We start from the raw sequence: 14,732 nt of genomic DNA on the forward strand, positions 1-14,732 counted from the left end.
CAAATCTGGAAAACAGAGAGTGAACCTAGTGTCATTTCAAGTGGTCCATTTTGAAGTAAAAGCTTGTATCTTTCTATGATTAAATGACATAATCTACTGAACACAAGTGACATAGAAAATGTCAAAAAACTAATACACTTTGTTACTTTATACACTGTGTCCGTAAAGTATGGAACAAATTCATTTTTAGCTAAACAGACCATTTCAAGAAATAATCGTGAAACACGTCGATTTTTTAATTTAATTTACCGTATTTTAAAATGATAATCTAATATACAAGGTGAATCACTTTCGAGTAATGACGTCACTGTCATTTTTTTTAAATGGAACACCCCCATTTCGTCTCAATTTTCCGATTACTTTATCTGAGCTGATTCCAAAAATGTATCACATGTTGATTCCAATTGGTCCTGTACCAATTGAAATCAATATGTGATACAGTTTTGGAATACAAAACTATGTATTTTTGTCCATCCTGTACCAATTGGAATCAAAATGTGATACATTTTTGGAATCAGCCCAGCTAGAGTAATCGGAAAATTGAGACAAAATGGGGGTGTTCCATTTGAAAAAAATGACGGTGACGTCATTACTCGAAAGTAATTAACCCTGTATATTAGATTATTATTTCAAAATACAGTAAATTAAAATAAAAAATCGACTTGTTTCACGATTATTTCTTAAAATGGTCTGTTTAGCTAAAAATGAATTTGTTCCATACTTTACGGACACAGTGTATAATTTGAAAATACAAGTAAATGTATGGGGACATTTTTTATTCTATTCATTTCATCTTCAATACATTTTTTGAAAACCCATATTAATAAACGGCAAAAAAATGACGTCCCAAAATGGCGGAAGTATCGAAAAGTTCCCCCCCCAAAAGTGGGTCCTGGATCCGCGCCTGGTATTCTAACAATATTTCCAAATACTTCCCTATTTAACTGTCTTTGGCTTATTTCCGTAACTACCAGATTTCTGTGTCCCCTTATTGCTGCTCGATGAGTGTGATCTCGTCCTCCCCAACTCACCCAGATCCCTTGCTCTATCCAGGATCTGTGATATGTTTGAAATCTCCCTACTAATCCTAGAATCTTCCTCAATCTGCAAATGATCTTGTTCTTTCAACATTTGCTTGTATCTTCCTACAGGGGCGGGACTATTGGGGGCACTGTTTATTACATGTTCAGCAGCCGTAGGTAATTCGGCTACTTTTCCCTTAGGACTATCAGATTGTCCAAGTTCCACCTTCACCTCTTCCCTGAGTTCTTCAACTGTATATCTGTCACCATTAACATAGAGGCACCTTGCCTTTATATATGCCTTAAGATTCTTGCTTTTGGCTAGGGATAACTGTTGTCTCAGAAGTTCCGCATCACGACGGTCCTCTTCACAGAGATCCTCGTTGATATAAACCTGAGTTCCCCTGAGCTCCCGACGATTGCTAACAACTTTTAATTTGGTAAGAAATGACAGAAACTCAACTTTGACTATTGACTTCTTCTTACCCAATCTATAGATATTATTGACCTCTCTCTCAGCAATCTCTGTCCCCAGCAATGAATTTATCTGAGAGATTACGGACTGCACCAAATTGGAATCTTCCAAATTCAAACCGAATATTATAACATTATTCTTTATAGCAGAACGTTTGATCTTCAGAATTTCACTCTGTATTTTACTAATTTCTATCTCACATGACGAAATTCTAGTTTCATTGGCCAGTACAGATTGTTTTATTTCCTCCCTCAGAATTTCACTTAATTCTCCCCTCAATGTAGCTGTCTGTTTCGCAAACTCCCTTTTTAAAAACTTGGCTAACTCTTCGTTTATGGACATTCTTATTATAACCAGAAATAATGAGATATGAGCTTGTATGTCACCCTTTAGTTAACGACAGTATATGTGTGCAATCACAACAGATGTCAATGTCGAGATTAGATACTTTCCGTAATCAATGGTTTCCACAAATCTATATAATTGAATATTATTTTAAATGTCTATGATACTTCGACGACCAGAAAAAGAACCGTACAAATGGTCTCAGCTCTACCTTCACTAAATTTTGACGAATTTTGCCAAAAACTGGGATAATAAACTCGAAAACTATCAAGAACTATATGCACGTTTATCTCACATGAACCACATCGTTATCGTTATCCTCAGTACAACCAGGATCGTACGAAAATTCCTGCAGGAATCGTAGCTGCCATTCTTGTCTTGACGACCAGTCCGACAAGTATGGGTAAAACCTGTTGCAAACAGTGATTATTAAAAAAAAAAAAAAATATATATATATATATATATATAATATAGAATTTCGGTGAATGGATTAATTGAAAAACACCTCCTAGAAAATACGAAAAGATTACAGTTGGGTCGAGATATTATTTCCAGTGCCCAGAAACAGGTTATCCTTGGGACAGTCAGGATAGTGAGAAAGGTTCTGCAAGATCCATAGCTGCAGCATTTGTCTTGACAGTTTTCTGTTCGGCAAATGACTAAGATTCAACCCCCTTTTATAGGTGATTTACAAAAAAAAAAAATATAGAAGTAGCAGATGAAGAATGATATCGATTGTTTAGTAGTTTTGTACCAAAACTGTCTTCCTAGGGGGGGAGATGTAAGGAGACTGTTGTATGTTATCAAGTTACATTGTATGTCAAAGTGACAGAAATAATTAAAACTGAATTTTGTATTAGAGAGAATTTGAATGTTGAATTGAATTGATTGAATAATTAACTTTGAATGTTGTTTCTTTTATTTCAGGTATGTTTTATAATTAATTAAATTGTGTTACTACCTGTTGTATTTTCCATGATAAAAAAATAAACTTTTATTTCAGAGAAACACTTCAATTGATTATTCAGTGACAGTTGTTTTTTTTGGGATATAACATTATAAAACAACATTCTTGTTGATATCACAAACATGGACAAGCTACGGTTTGATTTTAAGATATGTGTAAAAGATTCCAAAACTAATGTGCTTTGCATAACTTCTATTGGAACTACTGATGGCCGTAATTATGCAATTCCCGATATGTATCAAAGAGCTAGTTTACATACACAAGTAATAAAAACTTCAGCTTATAATAAGGTTAAAAATTCAATTTCCAAGAGAAACCAAATTAGAAGGGTATGGATTAATTTAAACGAAGATTTGGTTGCTACCTATCTGGATGAAGGTGGTAATCTTCAGTTTGAAGATGTCTTCTCAGAAGAAAAGCTTGAAGATCAGCTGAATGTCTCTGTGAATGCCTCTGACCAGCCACTGATTAAAGCGTTGGAAAAATTACTTGAAAAGAGTGGAGGTCAAACTTCACTTAGAAACATAGGCGGAATAGCAGATAAATTCACCATCGAAAAATTTGATGGGAGAACTTCGAGCGCAGATCAATGGATTACTGGATTCGAGAAAGAATGCGAGCGATTTCAGATAACTGTGGATGAAAACAAAATTGAGATCCTGAAATCATTTATGGATAAAGGTGCTATGGATTGGTATAGTTGTACACTAATAAAACTAACCATTGAATCAAAATGGGAAATATGGAGAGAGAATTTCTGTAAAACATTCACAGGTAAAGGTTGGTCTTCTATAAGATTTGCGTTCTCATTCAAATACCAAAAAGGCTCTTTATTAGAATACGCGATAAAAAAAGAAAAACTTCTGCTAGAAGCAAGCAATTCAATTGATAGTGGAACATTGATAGATCTGATTGCAACAGGTTTGCCAAATTTTGTTATCAACATGATTGATAGAGGAAATTTAAAAATAGTAGAAGATCTTTATAATGAAATAGGAAAATTAGAACATTTGGTATACAGGGTGGCCACTTTTTCAATGGGATTGTATTGGTAACTTTTAAACCATAAGAGTTAGAAGGTCGGTCAAATGGAGAAAAAGTTGCATGCATAGAAGCATTATCAAGCAGTTCAAACAAATCGAGATTATCAGGGCCGGTTTTCGAGATATCATAAGAAAAGTAAATTATGTCATTTTGATTTTCTTTTTTTCCCACTTTATTTCAAATATTATCAAAAAATTTTACAGGAATTTTTTATTCGACAGTAAATTATCCTCAATTTGACGTAATCAGATTTCATATCCAACGTTTCCTACTCTCTGGGCCACCCTCAACCTCATTTTTTTCAATACGGACCTGCATATTTTATGACATTTTTCGAAATAACTCTTAACGCTGAATTCAACGATAAATAAAATTGCCTGAAATGATGGTGCAATCAGATTTTCCATAAGATATCGATTAGCTTGGTGGTTCTGCTAGCTTAACGTTAAGCTGGCAGAACCCGTGATTTCTCCGACAATTTAGGAGCAAAAAATTTTTGAATAGGTTAATGAATTAGCCTAAAATGAGCCTAAATTTATGGCCAAAAAAAAATCGAAAATTCGGAAGTGGTTCTGCTAGCTTAACGGGGGTTGAATATGAAATAATATACACAAGTACATATAGATTACTAGGTGAAAGATGTTGAAAGTGGAGACAGGCGTAAATCTAATTGATCGTTTACAATTGGGAGATTGTGTTTGTGAGCTGAGGATATCTTCAAACACTCAAAGAGGTCTAATCGTTCGCCTTTAAAACCTTTGTGTAAAATTTTTGTTTTATTGAAATCTATAAAATGAACGGAAGTGATACAGTGGTCGGAAAAACCGGCTGTTGATTTATTTTCAAGAATTGATCTTTTGTGTTCTTCTATTCTAGTTCCGAGAGATCGAAATATCCTCAGCTCACAAACAAAATCTCCCAATTATAAACGATCAATTAAAAAGAATGAATGCTACTCAAGTGAGTATCAACCATGAGGCTATCCAAGTATACAATAAGATCCCAGAACGATTAAAAATCATGGCCAAAATGAAAAACGAGATCGAAAAGATACTTGCTCAAAAGGCCTACTACTCGATGTAGGAATACTGGTAGTTCATCTCAGGAAATGTTGAAAATGTTTGTATTTCTGTAGATTCCATTGTTTGTTTTATATATTTGACTTATTTTGTATTTCTGACACCCCATGTAATGTTTGATGGGTCGGAGATGTTCACAGTATTTGTATTTATTTGGTGAATAAATAATATTTTATTATTAATATAATAATAATAACATGCAGCATTGAAAGGACTTCACTGCCGAGAAATAAAGGAGGCAAGGGTCTGACGGACATCATGGAACTTGCTAATGAGTAGATAGAGAACCTACGGGAGTACTTCAGAGATCAAGCTAGAACATCAGAGTTCTACAATATACTGTGTGAAGCAGAGGAATCAACACCTTTTCAAGGAGCAATTTTTATCAACCACCAGACAAACCGAGAAAGACATTGAAGCGTCGAACTATTAGCTCACACCAGGTTTAATGTATCCAGAAATGGAAGGTTTTTTTTAACCATCCAGGATCAAGTGATCTCAAAGAGGAATTACTGCAGGCATATCATAAAGGATCGAACTATTACTGACGATCGATTCCGATATGGGTGTCCAACAAATGAGACAATCCCACATCATGGAAGGATGTCAAATGTTTGCAGGAAATGAATATAAACAGAAACGATGCATTAGAAAAGATTACTACACCTAGAATTGGCAACCATATTAAAACTAATTCATTCTACATCTACATAACTAATCCATACTACAAGTATCGCCCGGAGACCATCCTGGAAAACGTATGCTATAAGCTGTACTGGGATCGTACGGTTCTGACTGATGAAACAGTTCTTTACAACAGACTATATATATTACAAGTCGATACTAATCAAAAGACAGCATTACTCATCGACGCAGCAATACCAAATAACAACAACATGCGCCCCAAGGAGGTCGAAAAAATTTAAAAATATAGGGACCTCAAATGTCAGATGAAGCGTCAGTGGAGAATGATATCAACGAAAACAATTCCAATTATAATCTCAACAACTGGAATAATACCCAAAAATCTCAAGAGCAATATCAAGGAACTAATGGAATAATAGCATTTTTTAAGCAATTCACATTTTACCAACAGTTTAATACAAACAGGTGAATGGTTGTTCAAAATAATGGCCTGGTAAATGGGAGAACATCCAAATTTAGTTGTTACATGAGCTGGAATACATAGTTGCAATGTTTCTGGTGTAATAGTGATGAAAACCTGATAATTTAACCATTAATTGTTCATGTTCCTTCAAATAAATTTAACATCTGTAGATGAATAAACTAAGAAAAGTTGAAAGTTTATATCTTCCAAAAAAAGCTTACATGAATCACGTGAATTCAAGTTGAAAATTAAACTTAATACATATTTCCTTCTGTCTCCACTTTCAAAATCTGTCACTTAATAATCTATATGTACAGTGCATCCCATTTTGGGTGAGACAGCCAGGTTTCTCGCATGTTATTTAAGATAGAGCCTTGCGGTTTTCACGTTCCTGTCCTACTTTTTCGTGAAACTCAAGTTGGTCTAATCAGATTCTGCATAACTGTTTCCGTTCAAAAGATACAGGGTGATTTCGGAAATTGATACTTTTCGGACCCCTCCTTTATCTCCGAAATTATTAGAAATAATGCTGAGCTGAAAACTAGGTCTGAATCAGAATTCTGCGTAGAATCCAGTGGCGTACTCAATATTTTTTTTCGGGATATGGTTTTGAAGATACAACACAAACCTATATTTTTTTTAATGAAACACCCTATATATCATTACTTCGTTGAATTCGTTATTTTTTTCTCTCCAAAATGATGTATGATACTATGTAGGTAGGATGTCCAGAAATGTTAAAAAAACACTAAAACGTCAAATAATGATGATTTTTTGTAAATGGGCCATGAATTTCCTATGTTTCAATAAGAGGATTATTACTTTCGATTTTTAAAAGTAGTAGGTCATTGATGATACAAACATCCTTGTTGTTATTATGGCTACTATGCATTTGGGAGCATTTTTTATCAAGTAGACATCGGAGGGAAAAAACCAATCTGATCTAGCAGTCATCGCTATAAATTATTGTTATCATTATTGTTATCATTATTGATTCTTCTTTTCTATGGGAAATCCATTGCCCATTAACAAAAAATCATCATTATTGGATGTTTTAGTGTTTTTTTAACATTTCTGAACATCCTACCTACACAGTGTCATATATCATTTTGAAGGGAAAAAAATAACGAATTCAACGAAGTAATGATACACATGGTGTTCCATTAAAAAAAACATAAGTTTGTGTTAAATCTTCAAAACCATACCCCGAAAAAAAAAAATTGAGTACGCCACTGGATTCTACGCAGAATTCTGATTCAGACGTAGTTTTTACCTCAGCATTATTTCTAATAACTTCGGAGATAGAGAAGGGGTCCGAAAAGTATCAATTTCCAAAATCACCCTGTATCTTTTGAACGGAAACAGTTATGCAAAATCTGATTAGACCAACTTGAGTTTCACGAAAAAGTAGGACAGGAACGTGAAAACCGCAAGGCTCTATCTTAAATAACAAGCGAGAAACCTGGCTGTCTCATCCAAAATGGGATGCACTGTACTTGTGTATATTATTTTATATTCAGATTTGAGAAAGGAACGAAACCTGAAACATTCATGTCAACGAGATTTTATATAATTCATAAAAAAAAAATTGTGAAAAGTATAGTCTGGTGTTTTATTTTTTTTTCTTTCTATTCATTAATGATTTCTTCCAGTTTACCTCTACCATCAAAGAAAATTCGTTCCAAAATCTATCCTAATGGCATGGCTGATAATCGAAAAGAAGAGTTTGAATTGATTCCGGAATTCTTTCGTATATTTAGATCAATAAATGTTTCTTCAGGTGATTAAACTTCAGCATAAAATTCAGATCGCTAATGCTTCAAAAAAGAAGAGGAGATAGGATCGAATTCATCAACAACACAGCAATTCGTAGATTCGTGCATCAAAGAGAGATGTCTCCCTTAAAGCTCAATCGGCTACAGGAGTTCATGAGAATTCTAAAGATGAACGCTTTATTTAGATTCGATTCACCCTGACATAAACTAACGGGTTGTCCCTAATTTGGCAAGGGAAATGAGGCAGTTGATAAAAAAGTTTGAAATTAACCGAAAACAAGGGGTAAGTGTATACCGACAACGAATTCTAAAATCACAGATGGCAAATTAGAGGCCGACAAAGCGGATATATGAAGGAAAATAATAAACCTCGGACATAGACGTATAGTATATCCAACGTCACTTGGAGGAAGCCAGAATGTTTCGATTATAGAAGGATTGTCCAAGTTTCCAGAAATTCTTTTGGGGTCAGTGAATTTATTGCTCAACAATACTTTCAAATAAACCCCAGTATTCAGCGGATCGCGGAATTCACTTCAAAGGAACATCAGCTGACCAAGCGTTTTTATGGACTAGTTCAAGTGACTTTGGATATACTATACCTACTCTTAGTTCAGTAAAAGTACTCATCTTAAAAGCGATAATAAACACATAAACAGTGAAAGAGTATAATTTTTTTACTACCGTGTGAATTTCAAAGGATAGTAAAATGATTATTGATTCATTTTATGTTAAAATTTTCGTTCCTCTTCTTTGCGCAAATTATACAATTTGATATTTTGGAGAATCTTGGGGGCTACCTCCAGTACCCCCCTCCATTTTTACGCTCTTGTTGCAAATACTGAACTATTATTGGAAATTGGAGTTATGCTTAAAGCGGAATATAATTGTGTATAGAAAACTTCCACAAATTGAAAGTGTTCCATTTCTTTATATTGGTAGCATTTTTAATCGAACTTTTCATAAATACTTTTCTTTGTTTCAGAATCTCCTCTTTTATTATGATTCCGAGCATTGCAACCGTCCTAGTGGCATTCTCCTCTTGGAAGGCTGCTACTGCGAAAGGCTAATTACAACAGGGACAGCTTCCAAAATGAAGGATAGCTCCGAAAGACAGGTTAGTGTCAATAATTCGGGAAAAACTGTATTTCCATGTTTGCAAAATATTCGAATTTGATTGATGGATTTGTCGAAATAAGGCATTAGGTAAAATACAATATTCGGTTCGAATGATGAACAAACAAAAAATAACACTTCAAGACATGTGATATAGGTATGTTTGGTTTTTATTGCTGGAAAGTAATCATCTTGTTGAGTTTAAGCGATGACATCTCCCATGGAAGGAAACCTTCAGAGCTTCAATGTCCGGAGATTGAAGTATTGTCTAGAATAGGGTGTTTCATTGGGAAACGGGAATACGGGACACTGAGGTAGTTCTAGATATATTAATTCCTTGTTACCGAGATGAAAGTGGTTTTCTGAATTTTACGCATTTCTTCCTGAGGTCATAATATGGGAACCACCCTGTATATTGTCTTTATAGTTGACACACATACTCCTCATTCAAAGCTCAAACTAATTACTCAATAACTACAGGTAAAATCCAGGTACGATAAACAAAATATTGCCTACTGAACAATTTATTTTTGAAACAACATCCTGTATTTTGTGAATCTATTATTTAGTAGTTGTAATCATTCAATAGGAAACATGTGTGCCAAATATGAAAAAATATACATCCACATGAAATTGAAGGTATCATGACGAACTGAACATATTATATCTTGTTCGTAAAGGGTGTTTTTTTAGAGCTATAGAACTTTAAATTTCAATAAAACAACGATGGATTATTCGATTGACATGAATTTAATTTATCCGCAAGATAGTCTTGTGGCATTACATTTCAAATAGGATTTCTAGCATATGACCGCCACGGCTGGCTCGGATGTAGTCCCATCTGGACGTCCAATTTTCGATGACTTCTTCCAACATTTGTGGCCGTATATCGGCAATAACACGGCGAATGTTGTCTTTCAAATGGTCAAGGGTTAGTGGCTTATCCGCATAGACCAATGACTTTACATAGCCCCACAGAAAGTAGTTTAGCGGTGTTAAATCACAAGATCTTGGAGGCCAATTCACAGGTCCAAAACGTGAAATTAGGCAGTCACCAAATGTGTCTTTCAATAAATCGATTGTGGTACAAGCTGTGTGACATGTTGCGCCGTCTTGTTGGAACCACAGCTCCTGGACATCATGGTTGTTCAATTCAGGAATGAAAAAGTTAGTAATCATGGCTCTATACCGATCACCATTGACTGCAACGTTCTGGCCACCATCGTACGGACCAATGATTCCACCAGCTCATAAAGCGCACCAAACAGTCAGTTTTTCTGGATGTAACGGTGTTTTGATATACACTTGAGAATTAGCTACACTCCAAATGCAGCATTTTTGTTTGTTGACGTAGCCATTAAACCAGAAGTGCGCTTCATCGCTAAACAAAATTCGCTTATGAAAATCGGGAACAACGGCAATCTCATTTTGGGCCCATTCGACGAATCGTCGCCTTACTTGATGATCGTTTGACTTCAATTTTTGCACGAGTTTGATTTTGTAAGCACGCAAACCAAGATCTACAAGATCTACGCTCTACAGCAGCAATAGCTTCTTCTGTACGGCGTCTCTGGGGATGCGAGTTATCAATAAGAGTAAACGTGGTGCGGAAACGTTCCATGGTTAATCGAATTAACAGCTCTGATGGATGATTTTTTCGACGATAAAATGGACGTAGTGCACGATACGTATTCCGCACAGAACCATTATATTCGAAATAAAATTGCACTATTTGCAAGCGTTGTTCAGGCGTCAGTCTATTTATTTATTTATTTATTTATTTATATCCCAACAGACCACAAAGGTCTCATTACAAGGATAAAAAAGTAACATAAAAAATAACTATACATAATAAATCACAAGAAGGTATAAGTTACATGCCAACACTGAACCTTACCATATAATACAATATAATTTAATTTAATGGGGTTGAATCACACAGAGAGGTGTATGAGGTATCGCATAACTGATGTGCGAAAAGTACTCTGCGACATTGTCCAATCAAGATCTATCATGGAATTGAGTTCATTTGCTAATCGTAACATGGCCACAAGCGGAGATCTAGTAGTGAACATACGAGGAACATTGAACACAGGGAAAGATCGAATTTTTCTTGGGGGTACGTTGAATCTTACAAGTGATAATATTTCCGGTGAGTTTATCTTGTTATTGATCAATTTATGCAAAAAAGTTAACACCGCGAGAGTTCGTCTGTTTTCTAGCGATAATATTTCAAATTCATTTCTTAGTTGATATGTTCTTACAGTTTTATAGTCAGCTCGTTTGTTATATTTCTTGAAATAAATGTATCTTAAAAATTTGTTTTGTATTTTTTCCAACTGAACCAATTTACTGTGATATTCAGCAAACCATATCTGTGTACCAAATTCTAGTTTGGGTCGAATTAAACTATAGTAGAGAATTTTCAGAGAATTTATGTTTTTGAAGCTTGCAGATTGCCTGATTATGAACCCTAGTAACCGGTTAGCTGACCTCAGTATAATCGTGAAATGGTGAGAAAAAGAAAAGTTGTTATCATATGTGATACCGAGGTCTTTCACATTATCACAACGGGTCAAAATTTCGTCGCCGATCATATATTCAAACAAAAGTGGATTTTTTATTCTAGCAATAGTCAGTGTCAAACACTTTTCAACGTTGAAATGTAGTTTATTTGTGAGACTCCATTCATAAACCCTGTTTATATCCTCTTGAAGCTTTATACAATCACGTACTGAATGTATTTCTTTGAATATTTTTAAATCGTCCGCAAATAGTAGACATTCCGATGACTTCAGCACAGACGGCAGATCGTTAATAAAAATCAAAAATAGTAGAGGTCCCAGATTTGAGCCTTGGGGAACACCAGAATTGGCTTCAAACTTTCCCGAAGTATTTCCGTTATATTTCACCTTTGAATATCTGTTTTCTAAATAACTTTTCATAGTTTTGAGTAAGTTACCCGACAGACTAAACCTGTTTAATTTCAACAGCAATACGTCATGGTCTACTTTGTCAAATGCTTTACGAAAATCAGTATAAACTGTGTCTAATTGGGATTTGTTTTCCAAAGTTTCGTACACATAATTTCCGAAAATGAATAAGTTTGTACTTATTGATTTATTTGCAATGAAGCCATGCTGTTGGGATACAAAGTACTTCTCAACATATCCGTATAAACTGCAATAAATTATTTGTTCAAATAACTTGGCTGGTGCGCACATTATGGATATAGGTCTAGTATTGGTTATGTCCATTTTATCACCTGATTTAAATATTGGTGTCACTATAGAAGTCTTCCAGAGCGGAGGAAAAGTACCCGATGAAATAATAAGATTAAAAATGTGAAGCAAGGGCTCCCTCAACCATTCGCCACACCCCTTCAACAAATATGGTGGTATACCATCCTCCCCTGAAGCTTTTTTAGGTTTTAGTTTCTTTAACGCGCTGTTGTAATCTAAGACTGAAATTTCATTCAATATAAAAGTTTCATTACATCCATCATTCTTTTCACATTCAAAACTCAGATCATACGATGCCTTTGCTGATGAGTATACCGAAGAAAAAAAATTTTCGAACTCATTAGCAGTCTCCCCACCTTCAATATTTCTACCGTTATATTTGAAGGTACCGATATCAGAATAATATTTTCGTTTATACGCCACGAAATTCCAAAATCCGTTTAAATCTGTTGTTATATTTCTTTCTACTTTTCTTATATAATTCCCTTTTTCCAATCTGATCATTCTTTTCAATGCCCTCCTCGCTTCCACAAACTTGTCTCTATAAAAGTCAGATATAAACCTCAGTTTCCTATACTTTTTCTTCTCCTTTAACATACTCCTGATTTCATTCGTGAACCAAATCGGAAAATGTTTAAAATTAGAAAATATTACGTCCCTAGGTACACAGTCATCTATAATTTCATATAATTTCCTGTAAAAGTTATCTAAAGCCACATTCACATCAGATTTTTCAGATAATATACTTTCCCAATTAGAATCTCTAACGCTGTTAACTAGTTTGAGGAAATCAGTTTTTTTATAATTGTACCTTGACTCTTCTGAAACATATTTGTTACATTTTTTGTGACAAGCTAAAGTTATTGGAATTTCAAGAGCAGGATGATATGCGTCTTCTTTCACGAGAGGGAGGAAGTCCCTGGCTACCTTGCATTTGTTCGAGTTATTTTCCGAGCTAATAACTAAATCTAGTGTCCTATCTTGGAAATTTTTTACATTGTTATACAACCTGAAACTGTTAAAGTCGAGAAAATCATTGAGACTGTCAAGAACACTATTCGATTTATAGGAATTGCAATTTATTCCATGAATACCGCGTATATTGAAATCCCCCACAATATAAAATTTATCTTGATTTGCAATTTTACCTTGTAAAAATTCGAAAACTGAATCATATATCTCACATATACTACCAGAAGGAATATATATATACCGCAAAATGTATATTTGCAATTGCTTACCTTTACTTCAACGATAACTAATTCAAAATCAGAGTTATGTTTAACTATATTCAAAATTTTATGCTTCTTTTTAATGGCCATCAAGACTCCTCCCCCCTTAGATTTTTTAGTATAATCAAGATTCCTGTCAGATCTCACCACATTATATAATCCTCTGTCTACCAACTCTCCATCACCAACCCCCGCCCGCAACCATGTCTCGACAGCAACAACAATATCGTAATCTGCATTTAAAGTACCTTCACAGAATTCATCGCATTTAGTGTTCAACCCTCTACAATTTTGGTAGTAAACACTAAGGCCCAGTTTCACCAAACAGCACTTGATCCCAGATTGATTAAACTCCGCTTGTTACTAAAGCAGGCTTAACAGTGTTTTCTGTTTCACCATGCATCAACCCGTCCGAAGATGATCGCGATTAACCAAATCGCGATTAAATAGTCAAACCATTTGGCAACGTTGTGAACAAGAAGTTATATAGTGTTCTGTATCGTATCAGCAGTGATGACCACCATTGGCGCTAGGTGTCAGGTGTCATTCATTCATAACTCATAACATTTCAAATCATTTGTCATCTTGTAAACAAAAAACAAAGTTAATTTTTGCCGAAAATATCGAGTGATGTGCTTCGAAATGTCGGAAACTTGCAGAAGTTAAAAAGAAATTATCCCATTTCACAAAACCACACATTCTGGAAAAAAAACTATATAAGTAATTTTATATAATTATCCCATTTCACAAAACCACACATTCTGGAAAAAAAAACTATATAAGTAATTTTATTAACTTATTTATTTTCATTAACAAGTTTAATTGCTTCTTAAATAAGATTTCAATCAAACATATCAATAAATTATTCTTTGCAATAAATTTCATAAAACACAAAAACAAAGTTTAGGTACGTGTATTTTAAATGGGAAATATTGAGCCTATACATATAGTCATATTTTGATAAAATTGACCCAAAAATTAGAAATTTCCGGAAAAATAATTACATACACAAGAGTTCCATACTGATAAATAATTATTAATCTCAACTTGAAAGGTTATAATCCTCCAAAAATGGCCGATTAGTGCTAAATCGCGATTGGTCGATTAAATGGCGCTTTGGAGTGTGGTGAAACGCTACATTACATTAATCGTGATCTAAGGCCTCACTTAAGAGCCAAGTCAAGATTAAAGCATTTGGTGAAACTGGGCCTTAGGTTCGAAGCTAACATACCAAGTCAGGCCTCACGAATCATGAGTGAGCTCAATGATAGGAAAACTAAAATGGAACAATAAATATATTCTAGCAGTATAATTGGCGAAACATCTT

General features: G+C 34.5%; 1 protein-coding gene across 2 annotated transcripts in view; it reads left to right on the forward strand.

The window, feature by feature from the left end:
• The window catches only part of LOC123685869 (ras-specific guanine nucleotide-releasing factor 1-like), a 262,806-nt gene that overhangs the window by 57,018 nt on the left and 191,056 nt on the right, over positions 1 to 14,732 (forward strand). For both annotated transcript variants that reach the window (XM_045625729.1, XM_045625730.1), the window contains exon 2: positions 8,801 to 8,932. In XM_045625729.1, the coding sequence (XP_045481685.1) occupies positions 8,801 to 8,932 (132 nt within the window). The remainder of the gene's footprint in view (positions 1 to 8,800; positions 8,933 to 14,732) is intronic.

The sequence above is a fragment of the Harmonia axyridis genome, chromosome X, assembly GCF_914767665.1.
Source record: "Harmonia axyridis chromosome X, icHarAxyr1.1, whole genome shotgun sequence".
Classification (NCBI taxonomy): Eukaryota; Metazoa; Arthropoda; class Insecta; order Coleoptera; family Coccinellidae; genus Harmonia; species Harmonia axyridis.